The sequence below is a fragment of the Trachemys scripta genome, chromosome 13 (genome assembly GCF_013100865.1).
Source record: "Trachemys scripta elegans isolate TJP31775 chromosome 13, CAS_Tse_1.0, whole genome shotgun sequence".
Taxonomy (NCBI): Eukaryota; Metazoa; Chordata; order Testudines; family Emydidae; genus Trachemys; species Trachemys scripta.
Window position 1 is genome coordinate 14,303,107 of NC_048310.1, and position 26,221 is coordinate 14,329,327.

The window sequence follows — 26,221 nt, forward strand, 5'->3', positions numbered from 1 at the left end:
CCCAGTACTTCTGTTAGTCTCAAAAGTGCCACAGGACCCTCTGTTGCTTTTTACAGATTCAGACTAACACGGCTACCCCTCTGATACAAGGTATCAAGAGTTATTGTACAGCACTAAAATTTTCCCATGATGTTCTAGTACTTCTATCACTTTCTTTTCTTCCAGTGCTAAGCCTAATGAAAGCCCTAAATAAAGCAATCCTTTCTGAGAGACAATGCTTTTGTGCCCTACATTAGTATGGGTTTCTAGAGGCCGCTGCTACGCAAGATAAAAGTGAAAATTTCTTTAAATTTTCATAATTTTGGTTATCCTGAGAAGACTTGCACCTGACTGGAGATCTTGTTCTTCTATTTTCCAGTAGGAGGAGCAGTACTCGCTGCAGTCTAAAGAGATTCACAAGGACTTACAGGTATGCAGTGTTTGGGGCCGGCTCCTCTGTACTGCCTATATTAAAAAGCAGGTCTTTTTCTACAACAGTGCAAGTAGGGGAATATGTTTGGCAATTCCCAAAGATGGCAAAGATCAGTAGGGCCGTAGTAATCTGGTACTTAGAAGCCAGAGGTCCCTCCTTATGGATAGAACCAGAGATGGGGAGCCAAGTGGCAAATGCTCTTCAGCTCAAGGTTTTCTTCTTGTGGAATTCCCCACAGAGTTCTACGCTGTCACCCTTTTGTTCAATGTGCATATGAAGCCCTTAAGAGAGGCAGTGATGAGATATGGTCTGAAATGTTTTCAGTGTGCTTATGACACCCAGCTCTATATCACCATCTTGTCCTGGATGAAATGTGCCTAGACAAGATTGGGGTGTGGAGAACAGTGAGTTAGACGAGAATCAGTTCAGGTAAAACTAAAATGTTTCAGGTGGCTTAGAGGAAGCAGCCTGAGGATTTGGCTAAAATTATATCCCACTCTGCTCCCGATTAAGAGTGTTCATCCATCTTTTGCCAGCAACGTTCAGAAACTACATTGGTGATTTGCGGGAACTGCTGGTTAGTTTCCAGCTGCCTTCAGCAACTATAACCTAAACTTCTCTCTTTCCTTTTCTGAATCTGGTCAGGAGATTGCAAGTTTTCCCCACAAATGCTGATTTGCTATTGTGGTCCATGTCTCTGTTACTCTAGATTAACAGTTTTCCACCTGTGGTCCACAGACCCCGGGGGTTCACAGACTATATCTAAGGGTCATTGCCATAGAACAGTGGTTTTCACCCTGGGATCCACAGAATACATCTAAGATTTACAAAGTGGTCTGTGCCTCCATTCGAATTTTTTTTAGGGGTCCACAAATGAAAAAAGGTTGTAAACCGCTGCTCTCGATGTACTGCAATTCGTACAGATGCTGAAGCCAGTGCAGGCTTTTTCATTAAAAGTAATGTCTGTGCCACCTGAGCTGGAATTCCCTTGGTAGATAAGAAAGAGACCTGCTAGAAGGCATTCTCCGTGTAATTTCCTCACCCACATAGTCCAAAATAGCCCACGTTTGGTGACTTTCTGGGCATACTACAAAGCTAGTTTTTTTGAGCGAACACTTGGAGTGGTCCAGAGCTTTTCTGGGCACCTGGGAGGTGGAGAGATTTTGTTTTGCAATATTTCCCTTCCTGACTGTTTTACGTGGGAGGGGTTTGAAATCATTTTGTTATTGCTGGTATTTTTAATTGCTGCAGGGCATCTAGAGCCTGGAATAGGTGTCTAATATTCTTAAGAAAACACAATTTCCAAACAGTATGCCCCAGTAAACAATAATTTCACTTATAATGTCATGCCTCTTATAGATGCTACTTTTGTAACGATGGTAAACTGCAAAATTAGCTTTCACTAGCGGGTGAAGCATATACATGATTTACTAATGTGCTGGATCTTAAGAGAACATGTTTTAGAATTTACCTTGGATGATAGTCTGGAGTCATCTATTTTATGAAGCCAAACTTCATGAAAGGTCAGGCAAATGCAAACTCACTTATTAAATGCTTATTCCCCTAATCAAAATGGGGAAAAGCAACTTAATGAAACCAAATCAGAAGCTTGATCATTAGTTACCAATGAAGACAAACATATAGCTCTGCAAGTAACCGATTAATTGGGATTCTGATCTAAAATTTACAGTTGACACTGGAGTGCCATCTTGCCACACAATCAACCCTTTGCTACAACAATATTTTAAGCATGCACCAGCAGCAAAATTACCTGCTCTCTTATATACTCCACTGCATAGGCAAATAACTGCACAATACTTTAAGGACTAGTTCATCATTCGGTTCTACTTAGTTAGTGAATAACAAAACCCAGAGTTACAGTAAAATGGAAGTTTAGTTGGAATTATTAGAGTCTCTTTTGGCTAAACCTCTGTGTATAAATCATAAAATGTTGCTAATCTGAACCACTTGAGAACAGGCTTTTAACTCAGATTTATGGATGGGGATTTGCAATAAAGAATTAATCTTCATGAGTCAGCATCAACAGATATTACAGCAGTAAAAAAAAATACTCCTACAATCAGTGACCTAGAAACTGATTACACTCACATTTGTATAATCTAGTGTTACTCTACTGAAAAGAATGGAGTCGCTCCAGATTTACATCAGTATAGCTGAGATCAGAATCCAGCCCACTCTTCAGCAGTTTGTGTTATTCATTTAAGCAGCCTGTATTAAGGATGCATGCTTAGACCCTGATCCAAAGGCCATTGAAATCAATGGGAAGACTCCCTGGCATTCTGTCTTTCCACTGACTTCAATGGCATTTGAATCAGGCCCTGAAACTGAGAGCTCAAAACACTGGAAAGGATTCCACCCCAGCTAGACGGTGAATGCAGTGGCCCCAATCGTGCTCTCACTGAAGACAGTGGCAAACCCCCCATTGATGTCAATGGGAGCAGAGTCAAAGCAAGTATGTCAGTCTAATATCCTGCAAGTCATTTAGCAACCAACTAGAAACTGCTGTATTAATTCAACAATACAATGGAGTTGTACGGATAATACCTGCTATAATGCACTTTGCTTCCTATATTGCTAGGCTGAATTTGGAGAGAGGACGGAGGTACACACACAATCTATTCATCTGTAGATTCATATCTGCTGAATGAAGGAAGATATGAAGACAAAGGCAGATATTGAGTAGGCAAAATGAAGGCAAAATGTGCCTGAATATAGATTTAAATAGCTGACTTGAAGGACCTAGGTTTGAAACATGTGGCCTCTGCTAAGAAGGAATGCACAGGGCCATGGTAGTTTAGGCTGCACTGAGTGCTTGGAACAAGATTAAAACCCCTTCACACTTCAGATGTCACCAATTGAATTTAGTTTCCAGCTTGGAGACAGTTACTGGTCAGTGAACAAGTGAATTTTCCATGAGACTTGGGAAATTACTAAGTTTTTCTAGAGAAAACTATTCAAAATCATTCACTTTTAAAATTTTGGATCAGAGTCCTACTTTTTTTTTTTGGCCTCCCTCGACTTAACAAGCCAGTCACCACTAGCTAAGGGTTTCACTCACACATACAGGGTCTCACCACAGACACAGGCCAAATGTCTAATGTTAAAGTGTAACAGGAGGAGGAGTAATTCTCCTTATTGGTCACAACCTTCTCCATGTATGCTAGGAAAAGCCAAGCTTTATGTCAATATCTACCATAAATAATATCTACCAGTCCCCTGCCCAGCCTGCCTCAAGGTCTCCTCACTTCCATCTCTGGAGAGGCAAGTCGGGGCAGTGTGCTGTCCTGATGCCCAGCCCACACGCATCCTCTCTCTCTAGGCTTCATTCTTATCACCACCACCCCCAACTCAGCTGCATTTCTTTGGCTTGCTGCCTATTCCGATAAGGTGGCGGGCTTTCTATTGATATGAGCAGCCTAAGTTTATTTCTCTCATCCTGCATGTGTATGCACCCCTGAGGCTCCTGTGGACCAATAAGTTTCACCCACAGGAGTCCTGGGGTGTTAACTTTCACCAGAATAGGGCTTCTCTCTGGAGAACAACTCGAGAGCTGCCAGATAAAGGAAGTACTTCCATAGTGGAGCTACAAATATTGCTTAACCCAGGGGTCGGCAACGTTTGGCACGTGGCTCGCCAGGGTAAGCACCCTGGCGGGCCGGGACAGTTTATTTACCTGCTGATGCAGCAGGTTCAGCCGATCGCGGCCCCCATAGGCCGCGGTTCGCTGTCCCAGGCCAATGGGGGAAGCGGGAAGCTGCGGCCAGCACATCCCTCGCCCGCGCTGCTTCCCGCCACCCCCATTGGCCCAGGTCGGTGAACCGCGGCCAGTGGGGGCCGCAATCGGCTGAACCTGCCACGTCAGCAGTTAAATAAACTGGCCCGGCCCTCCAGGGTGCTTACCTTGGTGAGCCGTGTGCCAAATGTTGCCGACCCCTGGCTTAACCAGTAACTCTGCCTTCAAGTCAACCCTCTCCTTAGCCCCCATTGCTGTTAGAGGCTTGCCACAAGGCAGGAGGGGACAAGGATAGATATTTTTTCCATGCCATATTAAGAACCTACAATAAAATGAACATGTGTCCATACAAATGGTGACTAGTGCATAAATATAGATTTTAAAATCATGACTGAGTTGAATAGAGCTTCTGAATTCAGCCTGTGAGGTTCTGCATCAAGGTTACCAGTACTGATGAGAAGCAATCAAAATAAGTTCATGATGCATTCTGGGAAGGGCCAGATCCATGACGTTCAGAGACAAAAAAAAAAAAAAAACTTTCCTGTAGTTCAAGATTGATGAATCTCGGGCACTAGCTCTGGCCCATGTCTAAGTCCATTATATTGATTTTGCTCTGGAAAACTGACCTGGGCATATTTCTTAATGTTTAGAATGAAGAGTAATTTTTTATAATCAATTAAAAACCAAACAACCCCCAAAACTCCAGGATCGTTATATTCCTGCAGATGCCAGCCAGTAACACATTTTGTAAATTGCCTCCTAGATCATGCAAACTGAGCAGGATTGATAAATGAGCTATATTTTGCCAGGCTGCAGTCTTGAACAGATGGATTTACATATTCCACAAACTAATGTCAGAGAGATAGTTCATGTACTGCCAAATGTTATGAAATGTTACCAAACAAATGAAAGAATATTGCTTAAAGTCTCCCAGTAAATTCCCATCATGTTGACTAGAAGATTATCCTGCCATGTATAACCTTTTTTTATACTGTTTTCTCTTGGTCCAAAATTGCTTAGGCTCATAATTGTCATTTTTAAGTGCCTCCTTATTTTCATGCCTATATACCACAAATGAATCTACAATGAAACAGTAGCATGCTCAGTCCATCACTTACATCCTCATGCCACTTAGAGATTTTAAAATATTGTGCAATGCCATTTAATAAAAAACAAATCAGATTCTGCATGTATCTATCTTAGAGTTTTATACTGCTGCCCATCACTGTAGCATTTCATCACCTTCCCTAGAAAATCAATAGCAAAGCACAGTCTCGAGCACTTCTCCCTTTATAGGATCAGAACTCTGATTGAGATAGGTCTCTCCTTGGTGAGAAGTTAGGAGAGGTTTAGGAATAAACAAGGTGTTTGAAATACGTCGCTTACAGCAGAGAGGTTTTCTCAAAGAGGGAGGCTTTGCCTTGTTTCCCAAAGATGGTTAGACTCCAGATTTGCCTGAGCACCTCAGAAAGATTGTTCCATAGCTGGATCCCCTTGGCAGAAAATGCTTTGTCCCCAGCTCTCACATGCTTCATCCTGGGCCTTGTGAGCTGCACTGTCGCAAAAGAGTGCTGCTGTCATGGGAATTCATAGACTGAGATTTGGTTTTGATGGAGGTGGGGCTCGATCCATTAATTGCTTTGAAAAATCAGGCCATAAACTGACATAAGAAGTGGACTGGAAGCTGGTGGAGAAACTTGAGGCCTGATGTGCTCATGGCACCCTGAGCCAGGCAGAAGGCAGGCAACTGCATTCTTTACCATCTGGAGCCTGAGAGTCACCTTCGCATTCAGCTTCAGATACAGTGAATTACAGTAACCCAGCCCAGACGTGACAAATGCCTGGAGCACTGTGGCCAGGTCCTCATCCAGGAGGAAAGGACAAAGCTTCCTAGTGAGCTGCAGGTGGGAAAAGACATTTTTAAGGAACTGATGCTACCTGGTCATCCCAGCATAATGAAGGAAGACTTTGATGAATGGGGATGTGCACTGTCGCTGAAAGGCGGACACCATGTCTTGGCCAGTTCTTTGAAGTGTTTCCCCTTTCAAACAGTATCACTTTGGTCTGATCTGGGTTCAGCTTCAGCCAGCCGCTCTTCATCCAAGAACAATTTCCTGTAGGCATTCTGATGTTTTAGTAGTGGCGGTGGTTGCACCAGTTGAGAATGAGCTATATAGCTGAGTGTTATCAGCATACTGGTGGTAGCTCAGCCCATGTGTAGGAGTAAAGGCCCACGTTCGGCGTGAGTGAACTATGGTTTTAAATTGAGTTTGGATAGCAGTATGAGCAACAGGCCCAAGATACGTAATCAAAAAGAATAAAATCATGAGAAGGAGGGTTGTTTGTGTTAAACTTGTAGTGATCATTGAAATATCAGTGGTATTTAAGATTTGGGTTGGGGTTATCAAAAATTTAAAAAATTGAGTATTGAATGCAGTAAATTACTGGTTTGGTTAGTTTATTATAAAGAAATGCTTGGCCCAGTAGTTAGGGAGAAATATGGCAAAATGAGATAAGAAAACCTTGAAGAAAGAGGCCCAGTCATTAATCTTGTCTGCACTAGAACAGGGGACAAGGCTCAGCCCTAAGCGCTCATCTGGCCCTAGCTAAAGTCTCATAACCAACTATGACGCAAATTGGTTGTAATAGTGTATAAAAACCAAGGGTTTTCTAGGGGTTCTTTGTGAGAGCTTTCCCTTGCCCATCTGGAGTCACGTCATGGTGGGAAGGTGTCTCCTGAGCCTGATCTGGTTGTAAGTATTTTGGCTGATGCTTGTAACTGTTGTTGCTAAGGTACAGAATAGAGGTGTGTGCATATGCTAATATTTGTGTTTTGGATGTAACAAACTTCAAGTGGCCTTTGAACTAGTAAAGGAATACTTGTGTGGAAACTTAGTTGTGGTAAACCCAAATGAAATTCTGATGAAAATTATTTCCAACACCATGGCATCTCACTGTCTCTGCTAGTGGTCCGAAATAGACATTGAAGAGAAGCTGGGATAGTATGGATCTTTGTAGGTGAGGCCCTCCAGGAGGAGGAGCATTTACCCATCACCACTCTCTGGGTTCTGGAGAGGAACAATTGGAGCCATCGTAGTGCTGGGCCAAGTACTTCTGCTAAGTCACACAGGTGTGTTAGCCCACTGAGTCAAAGGCTGCAGAGAGATCCAGCAGTGTGAGCATGGAGATCTTACCAGTGATCATAGCCTGAGGAAGGAGCTGTGCCCTGGCTGAACTCTGATTATGAGGCATCCAGGATTTTGGCTGATATACATTGATGGAGCTTGGTGGTTACTACTTTCATGTGGATGCCAGCTAATACCAGCACAATCACAGCCAACCTATGCTGCCAGTATCTTTTGAATAGCAACTGTACAACTAGAATTCACATTCTAACACAGCTGGGAGAAGCAATCATCTTAGCCACGTGTCAAACTTGGTAAATTTCACAAAAATTCAGGGCAAAATTAAACCTCCAGGTGTTATTGTAATACAAATAAATAATAAAAAAAATGTCTGTTCAGACCGTTAAGACGACCAGAGTTATTTTTCTAACAACATTTTAGGGACAGCAGAGTTTTCAGAAAGCAGTGGCTTGGTTAAGAAGGGGTGTGTAACTATCCTATTATCAGCAGACTAAATTGATTGCAATCCTTTAAACAGAGTTGAATAAGCAATAGAAAAAATTGTCCCGGAATATTCATTCAAATCAGAAGAGAATTCTGATCTGCCCAGATCAGCAACACTTGTGTATTCACTTTCTGCAAACATTTGAGTGGTTAGACAGATCTAGCACAAATATAGGCAAGAAATGAGTCTCATTCTAATGTATTAAGACTATTCACTGAAGGCAGATTTTGAGTTGTATTCAACTATAACATCTGCAATTCATGCTGCATTGGCTAGTTAGACAATTCACCCAATCATGAAACAGAAAGAATACCATGTGACTATCCATCACTTCATACAATATGAGTATTTGCAACAAACTAGGAACAGATCCTCTGCAAACCAAAAATTATTCATTGTAGAAATGTGTGCATAACTCTTGATAACAAAGAAATGTGAGACTGTCAGGGTTTTTGCAAACAATTCACACACAGAAGTAAGAGCAAAATGTGTTGGATAAATTAGTTACTGTAAATAGTTTACTCACTCTGATTTCATATTTCAAAATAACCATTTACTTTATGAATTTAAGAAATAAGGGGGGCGGGGGAGCCATTTTCCTACCTCTTCCAGGGCCCATAACGAATCAACCAGAGGCTTGATCTTCTTCTCATTGTACAGTGTTATGAGTTTGTCCATTATACCCTTAATTAGGCCACTTCGGCCCTGTTTGAAAAGTAGATTTAGCAGAGAAAATCCAGCAATGACTTTATTCTCTTCGTACAGCTTGATAGGGTTCACTTTCTCAACCTGCCACCACTGGAGAGCAACAAATGGCATGAAGGTTACAAGAACAAACTAACACATAGGCCAAAGGGTTCACAATATTACAGTGTATGCAAAGAGCTTACCAGGGATCTAGATGTGTTTATTCTCCCATGGGAGATGTAACCCGACATAGAATAAAGGTTCTCTACAAACAGGACTCAGCACTTGATCAAAAGCCCTTTAACTTCATGGATTTTAAGAAAAAACAAGGCAAAAATACAGAGGCACTTTTGTTTTGCTGACAGCTCAAGGGCTAGGGTGAAGGAGAGAAGATTCATGAAAGAAAAGTGTGAACAATGGCAGCAGAAAGGCCCAGTATGAGGAAATAGCTGCATGGAAAACTGAACTATCTGATGTAGAGTAATGGGCATAAAATACACTTGTTTGTTTTTTGTGCCCAAATTCCAAAAATTTCCAGAGCGGTCTTCTTTTAGCCACAAGGTTTGCACAAAGAAATGGGTGTAGACAGACATGTAGCTACTGGATTTGCATGTGAAGGTCAAATGCAAGGTTTTGAGGCAAACGTAGACAATTGGGAGGATGCATAATCCTGTGACTAAGGGGCAGGATTTAGGAGTCTTGAATTCTATTTGTGGCTCTGCCACAGTCTTCCTTTGTTACCTTAGGGAAGCCATGTAACCTCTCTGTAAAACCTCTTAACCCTACTGCCCCCTATAACCTATCCCACCAAAAATCCCATGTAAACCTTACTGCTGCTCTTGCCTCTCTGTCTAGCTCCTGCTGAAGTCTTATACATTGATATGTTTGGGAGTCTTGCATTATCTCGAATGATGTTATTTTGTCTACTGTAGCTCCAGGGCATCCTTGTGAGCGAGATCCCACATCTTAGCGAGTTTTATTCTAGTGGGCAAAATTTTAATTAAAAAAATTCTTATGGTTTTTGGTAACTTAATTTTCACAGGGTTAATTAGATTAGCATAAAAAAGCAGTTTACATTTTTATGAACAATTCAATGCACTACTTAATATTTTGATTAAATATTCCCTTTGATTGCCTTTTCAGTTTTCAGAGGTGGTATTATTCCCTCCAGGATCCATTACAAAGCAGCTATTGACTCATTCTGGTTTAAGGCTTTGTAACATAGGCCTAGACATGTTGATCAAGGCTTTTGTTTTAGCCTATAACTTCCGTACAGTTAGTTATCACAGTAGCTCCAGGGAACCAGGTTTCAAGACTATTGCAATGTGCAGCACACTTATTTAGATACCAAGGTTTTAAGCTGTTTATGGAACAGTGTAGCCCCCCCTAGTGGATTGCATTAGTATCCTTCAACAAGTCTCATTCTCGAGGCCTCCCTTGGTTTCAGATGGAGATCCAGTAGCTCAAGGTACCAATGTAACTGTTGCTTTCTTCCAAAACCTACAGTAGCTGCTCTAGATGGTACCAGTGGGAGCCAATTTCAATTTCTACCAGGGTTGTCTACACTACCAATTGAAAAACATGTGGTGACCTGTCTCCTTGACTTATTTACACGTGCAGTGTGACGCTTGCCTAGTCTTAGGCTCAAAAACAAACCAAGGCAGCGACAGAGACAACAGAATAACTTAATTGATACGTTGGTCTTGTATTTCCCAATTGTCCCCATTATGTCAAACTAACCAGACCAGGTTGTTTCAGCACCCACAATATCTTTTGCTGTAGGTTTGCATGTAGATAAAAACTATATTATCTCCAAAGAAATTAACAGTGACAGGAATTTCTTCAGACTATTTCAGCTCTATGCTTGCATCTAATTACAAGGATCTTTGCACATTTTAGCCCTTGCCATTATGTGACATAGAACAAGTAGGAGGTAAAGTCTCTGAGTGTCTCTTATTGGGGACTTTGATATATCCTGATTTTAGCTGCATAGAGATATTTGAAGTTAATTTCTTCTGGGAAAAAGGGTTGCTGGTATGAGGTGTTGATGAATTTTTAGCAGATAAATTGTGTGTGGTGGATCTCTGATTAGTAGCTTGTGTCCTTTTTCTTCGTATCTGAAGGAATCACTTTTTGAGGTGGTTGAACTTTTCCTTGCAAACAATTTATGACAGATTTGGCCTTTTTTCTATTTGTGAATTGTCTGAACAGATTTGTTCATTACTTGTAACAGGCCAGGGAATAATTTATTAATATTTCAGCTTTTAGTTTGTTCACAACATCAGTGAAAAGGGTAAGACAGCACTATAAGAATTGAAGCATACATTTCAGTGGGTGTCTATTCTGCAATCATGGGTTGTGATTGCAGCTCATGTAGACAACCCAAGCTAGCATAATCTAGCTAGTTGGGGTGCCAAAGCAGCGAAGCCATGGTACCACACACTTCAGTGTGGACTGTACAAGCCCACCCAGAAGCCACGTAGTTACTCGTGAACTGCTGAGGCTTCACTGCTCTGGTGTCTGAGTAAACTAGATTAAAGCTAGCTTGGGTGTGTTTACATGAGGTGTAATCACACTCTAGTGTAGACATACCCTGTACGGCTCAATTAATTCCTAAGTCTCTTAGAGATGACGGAACATCAGCTGAGCCCTGTGACTCAAGTATATCCTTGAATTCACATCATTGTGCATCCACATTAGAGAAGGAAAGAACCCCCTGGGAGTACAGTTGTATAGTGGATATGACATGCTACTACCAGGTCAGAAAATAAATGGATGGTTTAGTTTGGTCTAAGATATAAAATGACTTTACACAGATTATTGGCAACTCAAATATTTATTGCATACTGAGCAGACTCCTGTCTAGCTGTCGTACCAAAAGAAAAACATATCAGGCCACGCTACATTTACCACTCTTCATTTGCACAAGTGTGATGTTATATGTTGGAGTTAGTAAACAATAGAATGGAGACAAATTAGGTTGGTGTTGGTAATGATGAACTAAGCTGCTAAAAATAACGGGTTTAGGAGATAAATGCTAATAAGTGCAGTATAGCAGAACCACAGGAGTACTATACTTACTGATTTTGCAAAGCTAAAGAAGCTTTTTGTTTCCCCAGTAACCATATTAGATGAACCTGAAAAAAAGACATCACATACATGTAAACACCCTTTATAACATGCCAACGAATGAGGCCATTTAATTGTCTGCATTAAAAAATAAATCAATAAAAAATAAAAACATTTCTATTTGTGCTTTGGAAAAATTCTTCTTAGTTTTTTTTCCCAAATTGCATAAGCTTTAATGATGCCCTTCCTTTTATCATTGGTACAGCAATCAAAGAAGTCAAGTTGATAGCATCCTACACATTTCAGGAACAAAAGAAAGATTTGTTCATATCAAATGACAGATAAGCTTTCATTATTTCTGAGATCAGAAAAACCACCAATTCAGCCTCTCAAACAGCTGTTCATAGACAAGCAGACTAGATAATATTAGGTATTTTGATAGCAAATCTCTTCCTCCCCATTACAGTTTCCTCTCTACCACTATAGTTTAGCAGCTAGGTGGTAGCTATAACCATATAGACTTCCCCTCTCTCTTAGTCTTCAGAGATGTGTAGTCTCTAACTCTCCTCTCACAGAGGTTGGGGCTGTTGCTGTTTCATTAGCAGTAAGTTATGTGGCAGGCAGGCAGAGTTATAGGGAAGCAATTTCTATTATTAAATATGCTGAGTGGCCAGTGGTACATGTTGAGGCTCTAAAGTGTGAGATTTAGAAGTCTGGATTCAGCTTGCACAGCTTGGTGTCAGACCAAATGAACGAATGACATTCCTGAATGACTCTCTTTCTACAGTTCCATGCAGGGCCGACGAGAGTGGGGGGGAAGGCAGTACAAATTACCAGAGCCCGGTGGTCCGGAAGGGGGCCCGGGGCCCGGCTCCTCCCCCCCCCCGTCGGCCCTGTTTAGCGGTCCGCCCCTGCAGGGGGGCCCGAAAAAATTTTTTCACCGGGGCCCGAACCTGCTCTCGGCGGCCCTGGTTCCATGCATTATACTATGGTTACTTCTGCCAAACTGCTAGCTTCCTGTGTCCTGAGGAATAAGAGATCCAAAGTTGCTCTCCAAACTTATTCCTTCCATGTGGCTAAGTGAGTCAACTATCTGAACCATATAGCCAGTTCCGCCTTCAGATATTTTGAAAAAACAACTTGCTTTGTAGCAACTAGCGTCTCCTAATTTTTTAGCCTATGAATCAGATCCATAGAAACTCTTGAATAGAAATGATTGAACTGACAAAGTGTAACATGACAGATACATTCTTCATACTCCCCAGGGAGAACTTAGTAGCTTGGATGTTTTAAAGGGTGTCCCCATGCTGCTGGAAGAGGTTGGCAAATTGGTATTTTTGAAATAAACTTCTAATTGTTTTGTTTTTACTCACCATATAAAATGTAAGTCCCAAGTGGTTTGAGAAGACTGAGGCCTTTTCCAGTATTTTCTCCACACAGACAATCCAGAACGATATCTACTCCTTCTGCTGAGATTCTAAGACACAAGGAGGGAAAAAGAAGAACAGGAGTACTTGTGGCACCTTAGAGACTAACAAATTTATTAGAGCATAAGCTTTCGTGGACTACAGCCCACTTCTTCGGATGCATATAGAATGGAACATATATTGAGGAGATATATATACACACATACAGAGAGCATAAACAGGTGGGAGTTGTCTTACCAACTCTGAGAGGCCAATTAATTAAGAGAAAAAAAACTTTTGAAGTGATAATCAAGATAATCAAGGTGATTTTGAGCATCTCAGTTACAAAGTACACAACTGGAGCCATTTTAAGAACACCCAATTCTTCGAAAGTGCTTAGCATTCACTCTCTGAAAACCAGGCGTCTCCACTTGGGTATGCAGCAATGGAGACACCCATGATCAATAGTCGCCTTTGAAAAACTTGGCCTAGAGTCTCAGCACTGCCACACACAGTCATATTAAGTAGTATCTTACTCCACAATCAATCTCAATGAAGTTAATCGCACTATTTGTGGAGTAAATATGAGTAAAGATGTCAGAATCTGGCCTGAACTAAACATACATATGAGAGATGGGAAAGCAGTTGCAGCAAGAAAAGCCAAGTGTTAGTAAATGATTGGTTAGCTACACTATTTTTGTTTATTTCTTTCTTCTGGAAAAATGAGGAAGAAGAGTTTAATGGAGTGGTTAGAATGCTCTAGGTGGTACAGATAATTATGGAGGAAAGAGAAGTTTGGCTTTGTTGAGATTCGACTGGGATAGTATATTACAGGATGATAAAAATATGTTTGTCTGTCTGAGCAACAGTGTTGTAACCAGAACTTAGGGAAAGAAGCAGAACATGAGAAGGTAGAAATTATATACTGTTAATCTCTGGCACAGTGGATAGTTGGGAGAGAGAAAATCATTATTTATCACAACAACTATTTTACAGGACAAGATGAGAATCTAAAATAGGGAGGTTATGAAAATAAATCAAGTGTTTATGTAAGTCAGAGAGGCCTGTGAAAGACTACAGCATGGATCATGGGAATGGATGACTGTAATAACAGCATTGGTCTACTTCATAGAAGATATCGACCATGCAGCAGAAGTGCGGTGGGAGTGTTTGCTCACAACACAGTCCAATCCTCTTCGTGTGTCATTCAAGTAAACAGTCTGAATTCTTTTCTCACACCAATGTAGATCAAGAGTAACTTCACTGAGGTCAATAGTTACACTAGTGGGAAGCCAGTGAGAGATGACAATCCAGTGCAAAAACACTACTGAGGTGACTAGGGGCTGAGTCTACCCTCAGACACATGGGGATGTATTGGTGCTTATAAAAACAGCTCTTAGGTATGAATTTCTTCAGGGAAACAAATAATTCTCTGGAGATTTCCATTACTTGCATCTGAAGAAGTGAGGTTCTTACCCACGAAAGCTTATGCTCCCAGTACTTCTGTTAGTCTCAAAGGTGCCACAGGACCCTCTGTTGCTTTTTAAATAATTCTACATGATACACTCTCATTCATCCCCCATGCAGATTCAGAGAGAAACTTGAAATCTATAGTTTCCACACTAGAAACAAATATAACCCCGGTAACGACGGCAGGCACTCACAGTTGTCGTAAGAACATAAATAGGTTAGGGTACAAAAAGATTTATAGGGCTGGTGCCAGATGTATACAGTTTGGCTCCAAGTGAAGTTATTAATTCACCTGTGTGCATAGAAGGAATCATCCATGGGTGAGTCTCCTCTTTTCTGTGGAGGGGGGCACAGGGGACCATCACTCCTGCCCTAGTCTCCAAGGGTTTGGGTGTCCATGCATAGGCTGGTGGAATATGTATTGTAGTAAAGAATACAGCCTTGAGCTGTATTGTCCCCCCTTCATGGTGAAAACTACTTTAAGTGTTAAAGGGGCATCATGGAGGCATTGAGAGGTTCATATGTGGGTGGGTGGGGGGGGTCAGGGAGTGCACAATGGGGTTGGAGGCACCCTAGATCAGATGCACAGGGGCAGCACTGGAGCATCCTGGGCTTCATTGTATCTTGGGGATTCCATGCTAATTTGGAGGATTCAAAGGTGCGTGGGGGTGGGATGGGGGGTCAAGCCCCTTGCTTTATCAACAAGAGGGCAAACCCAACCACCCAGATAGAAGAATTCAAAAGAAACTCAGTGGAGAATCTTACAGAGTTTCTTACCACCTGCGCAGTGTCTCTCGTATAGAGGCACAATCTAGCCTTCAGTCATTACAACTACAATGAAGATCACTGTGCTAACTCACTCTTACACAGCAACCCCCACAGGGGTCGCGATTCAACAGTTTTGACCCTGTCTCCATAGATCTTAAGGGTTTTCAACTGATGGTTAAACATGGGCCTATCAGGATCCTAAGATAATTTGGCCAGCCAGTATAGATAGTTATAACAACCATGCTCTAGCCTGGATAAAAATTGAGGTTATAGCTGAGGTTTTTAAACAGTGATCTAATGTCATACTCTAGTTTACATAATGTCCTTATCTAGCTAAATAATGCTTGTTCAAACATGGCTCAAATCTATGCCCACTGGCCCAGTCATGTTAGAATTCCATTTAGCTACAACCAAGTTTAAGAGAGAATTGTCCATTTGGTAGAAGAACAATCGACCTCTTCATCAAAGGCAATTCATACTGAATCTGAGCCCCAGAGTTTGTGCTCATTCGGGCTTTGCTGCTCAGACTTGAACAGTGTACGCCTTTCAGCCTGGCAAGGGTTGAATAGCCAAATTGATCCTTCTATGGAAAGGCCTACACAAAAATTGCAGCATGCCAAATGGATTTGTGGGTATAGATTTGAGTGTGAATGGGTGTCACACGGCAGGGGAGGGCTGCTTCTGCATTCATCAAGCAAAGTAAAAAAGGGGAAATGGGTCATTTTCTATCTCACTTCTCCTCAGATAGTATGGTTTTAAGTGTCAGATCATGGACATAATTCCGTTTTGGATCTCTGTTCTACTAGGTCCCTGCACTGAGTCAAACCAAGCTTAGAGAGAAGTCAACAGGAGCCATCCACATGAATCCAAGGGCAGAATATGGCTACAATTTGTGCAGCAGAGGAGTTGAAATGTCATATGGTTCCAATAGATAACCTTGTTTGCAAGCATTTCTGAACTATAGCTCAGTATTTACCAGCAGGGCCGGCTCTAGGCACCAGCTTAACGAGCAGGTGCTTGGGGCAGCCAAGGGAGAGGGGCGGCATGTGCGGCAATTCGGGGGCGGTAGGTCCCTCACTCCCTCTAGGAGCGAAGGACCTTCTGCTGAACTGCCGCTGCCGATAGCGGGTTTTTTTTTTTTTTGCTTGGGGAGGCAGAAATGCTGGAGCCGGCCCCGATACCAGCCAAAAAACCAATATCTTTTTTCAGGTGCAAAAATATAACCCAACAACGTTTGGAGCTATTTTTTAAAAAAGAGAGAGAAATATTAGTTACTCTAATGTTGCCAGTAACAAGATCTAATTTCACATTTCTCTGCACTAACTAAACCTGTGAGCGCCCGCCTCCAGTTTGACTAAAACCTGCTATTCTACTTTATAACCAAGTAAATAACTCTAGTAGTTGTCAATTATTTACCTGTTCTCTTTAATTAAACAATTACACAAACCACTGGCACATTATTCTAGGATAATTATACCCTGGGGACTATCAAAGGCATAAGGTGCAGTCAACAGTTTCTAATCCCCCAAAGCAACTATTAGCTTGTGATGACCATACCTCTTGCAATTGCCTAACTGCTATTAGATAAAGTCAGAGAACAGGGAAAGCTTTATGACCTATAAAGAATTTTTCATTTTCCTCAGAAAACAGAGATAAAGCTCTCAAATGTCTGCTGGAAACACATTACAAAGAGCCACAAACATGAGACTTCTTCCCTTAGTAGTGTAACAGTTAGACACTGCTGATTTTTGTGGGCCAATAATTTCTCCAGGTGGGTAAAGTAATATCTTTTATTGGACCAACCTCTGTTGGTGAAAAAGAGAAGTTACTGAGATACACAGAGTTCTTCTTCAGGTCTGCTCAGCTCTGTGTGCTCAAAAACTTCTCTCTTTCACCAAACAGGCCTTGGTCCAATAAAAGCCACCTTCTCTCTCTAATATCCAGTGATCGGCACTGCTCAACAACAGTGAACACAATTTTTTCTACAGTTACGCAGTTTGATGAGCATTCATTTGTAAACACATGATACTTAACGTACCCTTTCGGAATGTAATCAGGGCAGTAAATGTAACTTTATTGTAAACATCATCCCAGTCATTGTTACTTCAGGATTTTGATATAAAACAGACTTTGAAGTAGAGCCACTGCTCTCTGGCAACCAAGCCATCTATCTACTAGAGCTGGTCAGGAATTTTCCATCAAAATGTTTTGGCCAATGGAAAATCCAGTTCCTGCACGATCAACATTTTCCATTTCCTGATTTGAGACAAAACCAAAAATTCAAAATATTGGCATTTCCCATGGGACGGACATTTTGATTTTCCACAGCTCTACCACCTACATTTCAGTGACACACTCATCACCCTGCCAATATAGTCACAGCAAACATAAAGAGGAAATGTAACATTTCACATGTATGTTTTACCTTCTATTCCAAATGGCCTCAAATCACACACCCTGGGGACTGATCACAGGGGAACATCCACTAGTAGTAAACCACAGGGAAAGCTACAAATAGCTGCCAGGCATTTTAATGGACCCCATGTAGCAAAATTTCTCTCCACTATAACTGGGTTCCACTGTAATAATCCCTTGGAACAGAACAATGACCACCTACCACCAGAGGGAGCGGGGCATTCCAAGGAGATTGTATCTTCCTCTGGTGGAGCACAGGAGAAGTCAGTGTCCCCTGGATAAGGAGCAGGGGCTGGTTTTGAATTCTGATGAAAATTTTCTTCAAAATGTCAAATGTTGAAGAGGGACAAATTTCTGTGAACGTTTCCCGCCCCCCCCCCCCGCCCCATTTGTTCAAATGGCCCTAGTACAGTGGGAAGTAGGTGACTCCTGGTCTGCTGCAGCTGCTTCCAGAGGGAAGTGAAGAGGAGCCAGACCATCATGCTACAGCAGCTCCCCACTTGCAGTGAAAATTCACCCCCAGCAGCTTCCAGTGGGGGTGAAGTGAGGTCCTGTGAACAGTCCAGGGCTGAAGAGGTGGTGGTGGGCGGATATCCTTTGCCAGACAACTCTTCTCCTTATCTATTGAAACTTCATGTCGAATTAAATTTTCTTCTGATGTAAAAAGGCCTTTGTTATGGTCCTGATTCAATTCCCCCTGAAGTCAGGGACAGCCACTGAACTTAATGGGAGTTGAAAAGGTGTTAAGGGGGTGATACAGAGCGTTCACATGCATACCCCAGCGTACCAAGTGCAGCTGCCACAGGTGAGTTTAACAGTAGACAGTCAGACTACTCAACCCATGTAGGATGAAAGAGTGATGAATATTATATCCAGCTGACAATGCAGAGAATACTTGTGAGTAATTACACTGTGCTTCCCACACTAGAATTAGGTCAGGATATGGGGACTAAACACCCTGATCTTACAGAGGAGTGCCACAGGATCTTCAACAGCCATGAATGAAGAAGACTCCTCCAAAAGTTCTCATGGTTCCCCCCCCCCCCCCAACACCAAGCTGGTGCAGCAATGACTGAGAAGGAAGCATGCCACCTACCGAATACCCAACACCACTTCCTGTGGCCTATGTTCTTTTTGGGGGAAATCCCATCTACATGCTGAGCCTGCTTAGCTTATGAGATCCACTCTGATCCCAACCCAAGGTGGTATAAGCTACAAACTTTGCATATATTTTGATGCAGCATCCCTTATGGAGAACCCACACAACATACTACAGGGGTACGTGCACATGCAATGGACGTAGAAATTTTTTTTGCTCCCTCCAGCTGATTGAGGTAGTGAATCAGTGCACTCAAGACATACATAACAACAAATCATCTTTATTTCTAAAGTAGAATTAGAAAACAGCAACGACATCAAATATTTGTTTCTAGAATTAGAGAAAATTTTCTTTACTTTCCCTGTCAAATATATCCTTTAGCAGCCAAGATTAATCAGACTAACCCCAAAAAACTGCAAGCATTTGTGAAGAAACTGAAGCCTAGGTGATAACTTCAAGAGGCTACCAGATGACTCTAACATTAAAGCAAACAAAATCTAAGTATTCACAATTCAACCAGACACCATAGAACTCAAGATACTAGCGGTTTGCACAGTATAAGAACCTAGACAGACAGAATCACACAAGAGAATTCCCAAACATTTTGAATCAATTGCATCAAATCAACGAAAAACAACTTAAGTGAACAGCAATAATGAAAGACTATCAGCCTATAGGAAAATAATATGAGATTAGATTCCCCCAATCAATTTTTTTGTTCTCTTTCATTTAATTCCTTTGGCTTGTGGCAGGTATCTAAGTGAACATGATCAATAAAGCTGGATGTCGGATCGTAAAGGAAGAGGGAGATACTGATTTGCTATAATTATCTTTTCATTGGAAAGACAGAGAATATCTAGATTAGATCTGTGATTGTTCCAAAACCAACCTGTTTAATCGGTTCTCATATATATGCTTAACTCACTTTTCATAGTAATTTGCTAGCTCTGAGTTGGGCAAACTACGGCCTGTGGGCCACATCCAACCTGCAGGACCCTCCTGCCCAGCCCCTGAGCCCCCGGCCCCTCCCTTGCTGTTTCCCCTCCCGCGCAGCCTCAGTTCACTGCGCCGCCAGCACAATGCTCTGGGTAGCAGGGCTGCGAGCTCCTGGGGCAGCGCAGCTGCAGAGTCGTGACCTGACCCGGTGCTCTGTGCTGTGCGGTCGTGTGACTGGCTCCAGCTGGGCGGTGTGGCTGCCTGTCCTGGTGCTCTGGGTGGCGTGGCTGTAGCGCCTCCAGCCACTGGTGCTCCAGGCAGCGCAGTAAGGGGGCAGGAAACAGGGAGAGTTGGACAGAGGGCAGGGGAGTTCGGGGGGTGTTGGTGTAGATAGCGGCGGGGGTGTAGATAGGGGTCGGGGAGTTCAGAGGGTGGGGAACAGGGGGGTTGAATGGGGCCAGGGGTCCCGGGAGGGCAGTCAGGAAGGAGAGATGGGGCTGGATGGGGCGGCAGGGGGCAGTCAGGGGTGGGGGTTCCAGGGGTGGTCAGGGGACAGGGAGCGGGGGTTGGGGGGTTGATGGAGCAGGGGTCCATCAGGGAACAGGGGAGTTTGGATGGGGCAGCTGTCCTGGGGGGGGCCCCCCATCAGGGGGTGAGAGGCAGGGGGGTTGGAGAGAGGGAGGGGCCAGGTCACACCTGGCTGTATGGGGAGACAGCCTCTCCTAACCGGCCCTCCATATAATTTCAGAAACTCGATGTGGCCCTCAGGCCAAAAACTTTGCCCACCCCTGTGCTAGCTACTACTTGATAATCAAAATAAAACCCTTACCTCTTTACTTCTTGGACATAGTCTGCATTTCTGTCAAACAGGTGAGTTACTGAATCTTTGATTGCTTCATGCTTGAAAGAGGAAGCTGTTCCAAAAACAGTAACACTAGGGATCGTTGAGCAGAGCTGAGCTACGGCTTGACCCTGCAAATATATTGTTATATCAGTTCCACTGACAAAGTCAATTACTTGATTTCTGCCTGCCAATTCACTCATAATACAATAAAATCCCGGGCTGGCCATATGCAGTTTTTGAAAAACTTTCTTTATATCCTGGTCAGACATTTCACAGTCACACAGTAAAACAGATGTAAACCCACGCATATCCAGAAAAATATTCTTTGGGGATAAAATTAGTTTAACAAGTGATAAATTATACTGGAAAAACTACCACACATATATCCCCTTCACAATGGTATTTTGAAGTAAATTCAGCTATTGTAAAATGTTCCAATTAAAGGGACAGCATCCACTTAAAATGATACTTTCGCATGAAAGACATTTACATAGTGCTGCTGCTGTAGCACCTAAATGATTATTACTGAAGGATTATCAGAAAACTATTTCTATTTTTTTCCAGTTTGTTTACTATGGGCATTTGACAGCATCGTAGGCCAGATTTTTTAGCATACATTGGGGAAATCCACAATGATTGGTGGATCTTATGCTCACCTGTATGATGTGCAGCTTTAGGCTTTGAAAGCTTTCAAACACGTTTGTAACTTGTGTCACTAGAAGCATGTGAGCAGTGGAGAACTCATTTTACTTAAAATTACGTTGGGTGCACTGAGTAAGAGCTAAAGTCTCACTGAGAGTCAATGAGACTTAGGATTCTAAGGCCCAGGTTCTCACAAGGTATTTAGGTTCCTACCTTCCACTGATTTAATTAAAACCAGTGTGAGTTAGGCACCTAAATACCTTATGGATCTGGGCCCTTATGAAGGAGCAGGATATCACTGTTTTCCTGGTACAGTCATTTTCCTCCATTTGGGTGGGTTTTTACATAGCAAAAAACAAAGAACAATGGTTATTATTAGAATAGGATATGAAATTGTAAGTGTTGGTGTAGTACCTGAAATTACTTAACTCATGTGTGAAGAAATGAACATGGTTTTAAGTTAACAGTATCACTTAATAAAGAAAGGAAGGTTGGAGAGGATGCAGTAGAGCAGGGGTTGGCAATGTTTGGCACGCGGCTCACCAGGGTAAGCACCCTAGCGGGCCGGGCCAGTTTATTTACCTGCTGACGCGGCAGGTTCGGCCGATCGTGGCCCCCACTTGCCGCGGTTCGCCGTCCCGGGCCAATGCGAGCGGTGGGAAGCAGCGCGGGCGAGGGATGTGCTGTCCGCGGCTTCCCGCCACCCACAGTGGCCCGGGACAGCGAACCATGGCCAGTGGGGGCCGTGATCAGCCGAACCTGCCACGACAGCAGGTAAATAAACTGGCCCGGCCCGCCAGGGTGCTTACCCTGGCGAGCCGCGTGCCGAACGTTGCCGACCTCTGGTATACACACACCTTGAATACTGGATGCAGTTCTAGTCAGCTCATCTCAAAAAAGATACATTAGAAATGGAAAAGGTATAGAGAAGGGCAACAAAAATGGTTAAGGGTATGGAATAGCTTCCAAATAAAGAGAGATTAAAAAGACTGACTTTTCAGCTTGGAAAGGAGAGGACTAAGTGGGGATAGGACAGAGGTCTACAAAATCCATGAATGGTAGAGAAAGTAAGTGTTAATTAGCCCTGCATATACCACAAGAACTAGGGGTCACCCAATGAAATTAATAGGCAGCAGGTTTAAAACAAACAAAAGGAAGTACTTAACACAATGCAGTCGACCTATGGAACTCATTGCCAGGGGATGTTGTGAAGACCAAAACTGTAACTAATTAAAAAAAGAACGAGATAAGTTCATGGAGGATAGGTCCATCAATGGCTATTAGCCAAGACTTGCCTCTGTACTCAGACCTCTTCAATCACCCCTCAGTTCACCTGTCTTCTAGATGCTCTTTACGGTCACTTATGCCACCACAGGACATGATGTTGGAATCTCCTTGGCATAATGAATGGTCAGGCACGACAGTCATTAATCACGGTCTTGTCACCGACCCAGCCATCTGCCCACTAGGTTTTGATCTGTGATCATCCTGAACCAGTTTCGAACAGGACAGGGCAATTGTGCAGCCACTCTCTTCAAATGGTGTGCAGTCAACTTCAAACTATGTTGCATATCCTTGACGAGTGGCTGCTGACTTACATTGATGGGGGGCTACCGGCTCTTCACTTGGCTGATGATGGTGCTATCAAATTACTGGGCACACTGCACACATGCTGAAGAGCCAAGATGGTCAGGGATGTAACTCCATGCTCTAAGTGTCCGTACGCCACTGACCGCCAGATGCTGGGATTGAATGACAAGGGATGGATCACTTGATGATTGCCCTATTCTGTTTGTTCCCTTTGAAGCATCTGGCATTGGCCACTGTCGGAAGACAGGACTAGATTGACCATTGATCAGACCCAGTATTGCCATTCTTATGTTCACCATTTACATGTAGATATTCATCTTACTAAAGCTGCAGTCAACCTATAGAAGAGTAACTATCTCCCTTTCAGTTTCACCATTTCCAATTTAAAGTAGAACTGACAACAATGGGATCAACCTAATTTGACAAACTGTGTTATGAGACCCTAAGGTACAATGAAAAATATATGCTTCCAGCCATATGCTTGAGCTTGGAGATTTTACATAATTGTTTCCCTAAGTTTTTGTCTCTAATAAGCCAACTTTCACCCTCTATATGATTATCTTCACTAGTCCTTCCATAGAAACACTATAAGTAATGTTGACAATCGTCTTTGCCCTTGATCCTTTGGAACATAATTTTAGCACATGCAACACAAAAATAAATAAATACTGCACTGAAAAGGAAGTTGATTAGCACACTTTTTGCTACTTGTTTTTGACATCTTTTCCCCAGGAGGGGCATAGCATGTGGGTTCTGGAGAGCATTAATTTTATTAAGTATGGTCTGGGAGCATGGCATTAAAATCTGTATATCTTCTTTAAAGATTCTGAAAATCTTTGGAGTGGCTTGGGCTAATCATGTACCACATTTCTTCTTCTACAGGGAAAGTTCTGCAGCATGTTATGCTTACCTTAAAAAAAAAAAAATTATGGTAGGTTTCAAATGTTCAATCTTGATAAACAACTAGGGCAGTTTGGTGCTGCTATATCAAGGTTATGTAGCTCAAGTGAGGAAGTCATAGTTTATTCGCTCAAGTGTCTTTAGAAATGTGATCACACAAAGCAGTTAGGTGTTCTCTCAGTAACTTTCGGTAGTCAAATGCAAAGGCAATTTTAGGCATCTGCAATAAACAGCAACCGTCAAAACTCCACCCCTGGTATCATATGAATACTACAAGCTAGAACAGTGTTTCTCCAACTGGGGTCACCGCTTGTGTAGGGAAAGCCCCTGGCAGGCCGGGCCGGTTTGTTTACCTGCCCTGTCCGCAGGTCCAGCCGATCGCGGCTCACACTGGCCGCGGTTCGCTGCTCCGGGCTAACGGGAATGGCTGGAAGTGGCGCGGGCCGAGGGATGTACTGGCCACCGCTTCCAGCAGCTCCCATTGGGAGCATACATTGGGAGCCAGTGGGAACAGCGATCGGCCGGACCTGCGGACGCGGCAGGTAAACAAACCGGCCCGGCCCGCCAGGGGCTTTCCCTACACAAGTGGCGACCCCAGTTTGAGAAACACTGAGCTAGAAAAATAAAGTCATATTTTTATGGTATTTTTAAACTTTAATTGAGTGGGAGGCATTCAAAATACACTATCTGGCCTAGTGTACCAGCAATAACCACAGCATCTTGCTATGCTTACAATAGGAGACAAGTGTGTGAGAGACAAACATTGCATTTTTAAACATGCTACTCTACCTGTTTTATCAGTAACCCTTTACTTGAGGATTGGATGCCTGGTAAATGAGGGATGAGGAAGGACTTTCAAAGATATTTCACGGTTGAGGTTAGTTTGTGCCATTTACTCAAATGCCTTTTAAAGGTAATTTTGTCATTTTATAGCAGAGGAGTTGAGCCCCTGTAATCTTGCAAGCTTTTTTTTTTAAATATATTCCTTTTAGGATGATCTAGCAGAAAGTATGAAATGTCTTGCAGTATTTTGAACTGGTCATGTTACTTAAGCTCTCCTGAGCTATGAAATACAATTGCAGCCGCTGCTTCCTGCTGACTTTCACAATATGATGATCTGAATTTAATAAAGAAAAGTCACGTTGCTCTTTGGTAGAGCCTGGAACAAGGAGCAAGTGAGACACAAAATGAATCCGGATTCTCCTCCCACTTAAAATGAGACTAATTCAATAGTTACACCTGATCTAACTGAAAACTAGAGCAGGTTGGAAAAAATAATTTTTTTCTTCAGTTTGCGGATTCATCACAATCGAAACATTCTGTGGAGACAGCTCATTTTTCAGTAAGTTCCTCCGAAACCCAGGCAGATTTCAAAACATGCCCAGGCTTTCAGAGTCACAGACCCCAAGGTTTCCAGGTTCTCCTGCTCTAGGATAATCTACCTGGTAGGCTGAAGGGGAGCTGGGAGCCTGAAAGTGCTGGCTATCCCAAGCTCTGGGGCTCCCTGCTCAGTTATGGCTGCCAAGTCATCCAGACTCGTGGTTCCCTTTCTTCCCACCAGGAAGAATTTATTCTGAAGTTATCTACATTATCTACATATGAGACATTTCCATTTTTCTGTGTCACAGAATTTTGAAAAAAAAAATTGTTTTGTTTTCAATCGGAGCAAAACCAAACTTTTGAATTCTGAAATCCCCTGTGAAATGGAATTCCATGCTGCACCCAGGAGCACTGAAAGCAGAATAATCAGGCCAGAAGCAGAGCTCTGCAAAACGTTCATATCAAGATCAGCTTTTGCCTGATTTCATTACAATCTCTCTCCAGGCGAGGTGAGAAGTGTTTCTAATCAGCTGGGTCAAGTTATGAGTGAATGCACTCTGTAAGCAGAGGGGGAAGAGTCTGATGGATATTCACTTCCATCAGATGGTTGTGACAAGAAAGCAAGTACAACTATGTGTAGTATTCACTAAGCTTTTTATTATTATTATTATTATTCACAAGCAAGATGTGGAGAGTGAGTCAAAACAAATTAACCACCCACTCTTACAAGGCCTCTGTACGTAGGGCTCCCATTGAAACCAAAGGGCTCATAGGCTTAGGCCCAAAATACACAGGACCCCTTGCAAACTAAGGTCCAGATCCTGCAAGCAGCTCCTTGTGGATGGAAGCTCCTGGGCTTGGGCAGAATTCCATAGAAGTCAATGGAGCTCTACATTGGTGCAGGAGTCTGCTTGTGGGGAGCTATTTGCAGGATCTGTGCCTTAAATGGTCTGAGTTTTACATATCTAGTCACAGTGGGCTTTAAATGCTCTGAATTAACATGGAAAAAATGTATTTTCTTGAGGCGGGGGAAGGAGATATTGCATAAACACTGAATTGCTTACATTTGGAACAGAATATAGAGTTATCCCTACAGTTATTTTGTTAAAACAGATGCACAGAAGACATATTTATAAGCCACATTCAGCCTCTGATTGCGCCTGTGTAATCTCACTGAGACCTGGAGGCAAGAACTGGCACTGTGATTCTAATAATTATGTCTGGCTGAATTTAGCAAACCCTTGCTATATTTCTAGCCAAAGGTTGGCATTTGTAAACT

The 26,221-nt window shown here is 42.6% G+C and overlaps 1 protein-coding gene across 1 annotated transcript in view; it reads right to left on the minus strand.

The window, feature by feature from the left end:
* The window catches only part of VAT1L (vesicle amine transport 1 like), an 88,191-nt gene that overhangs the window by 35,474 nt on the left and 26,496 nt on the right, over positions 1-26,221 (minus strand). The window contains exons 4-7 of the mRNA XM_034788504.1: positions 20,476-20,618; positions 12,926-13,029; positions 11,565-11,620; positions 8,400-8,594 (exon numbers count right to left, since the gene is read on the minus strand). Of these exons, the coding sequence (XP_034644395.1) occupies positions 8,400-8,594; positions 11,565-11,620; positions 12,926-13,029; positions 20,476-20,618 (498 nt within the window). The remainder of the gene's footprint in view (positions 1-8,399; positions 8,595-11,564; positions 11,621-12,925; positions 13,030-20,475; positions 20,619-26,221) is intronic.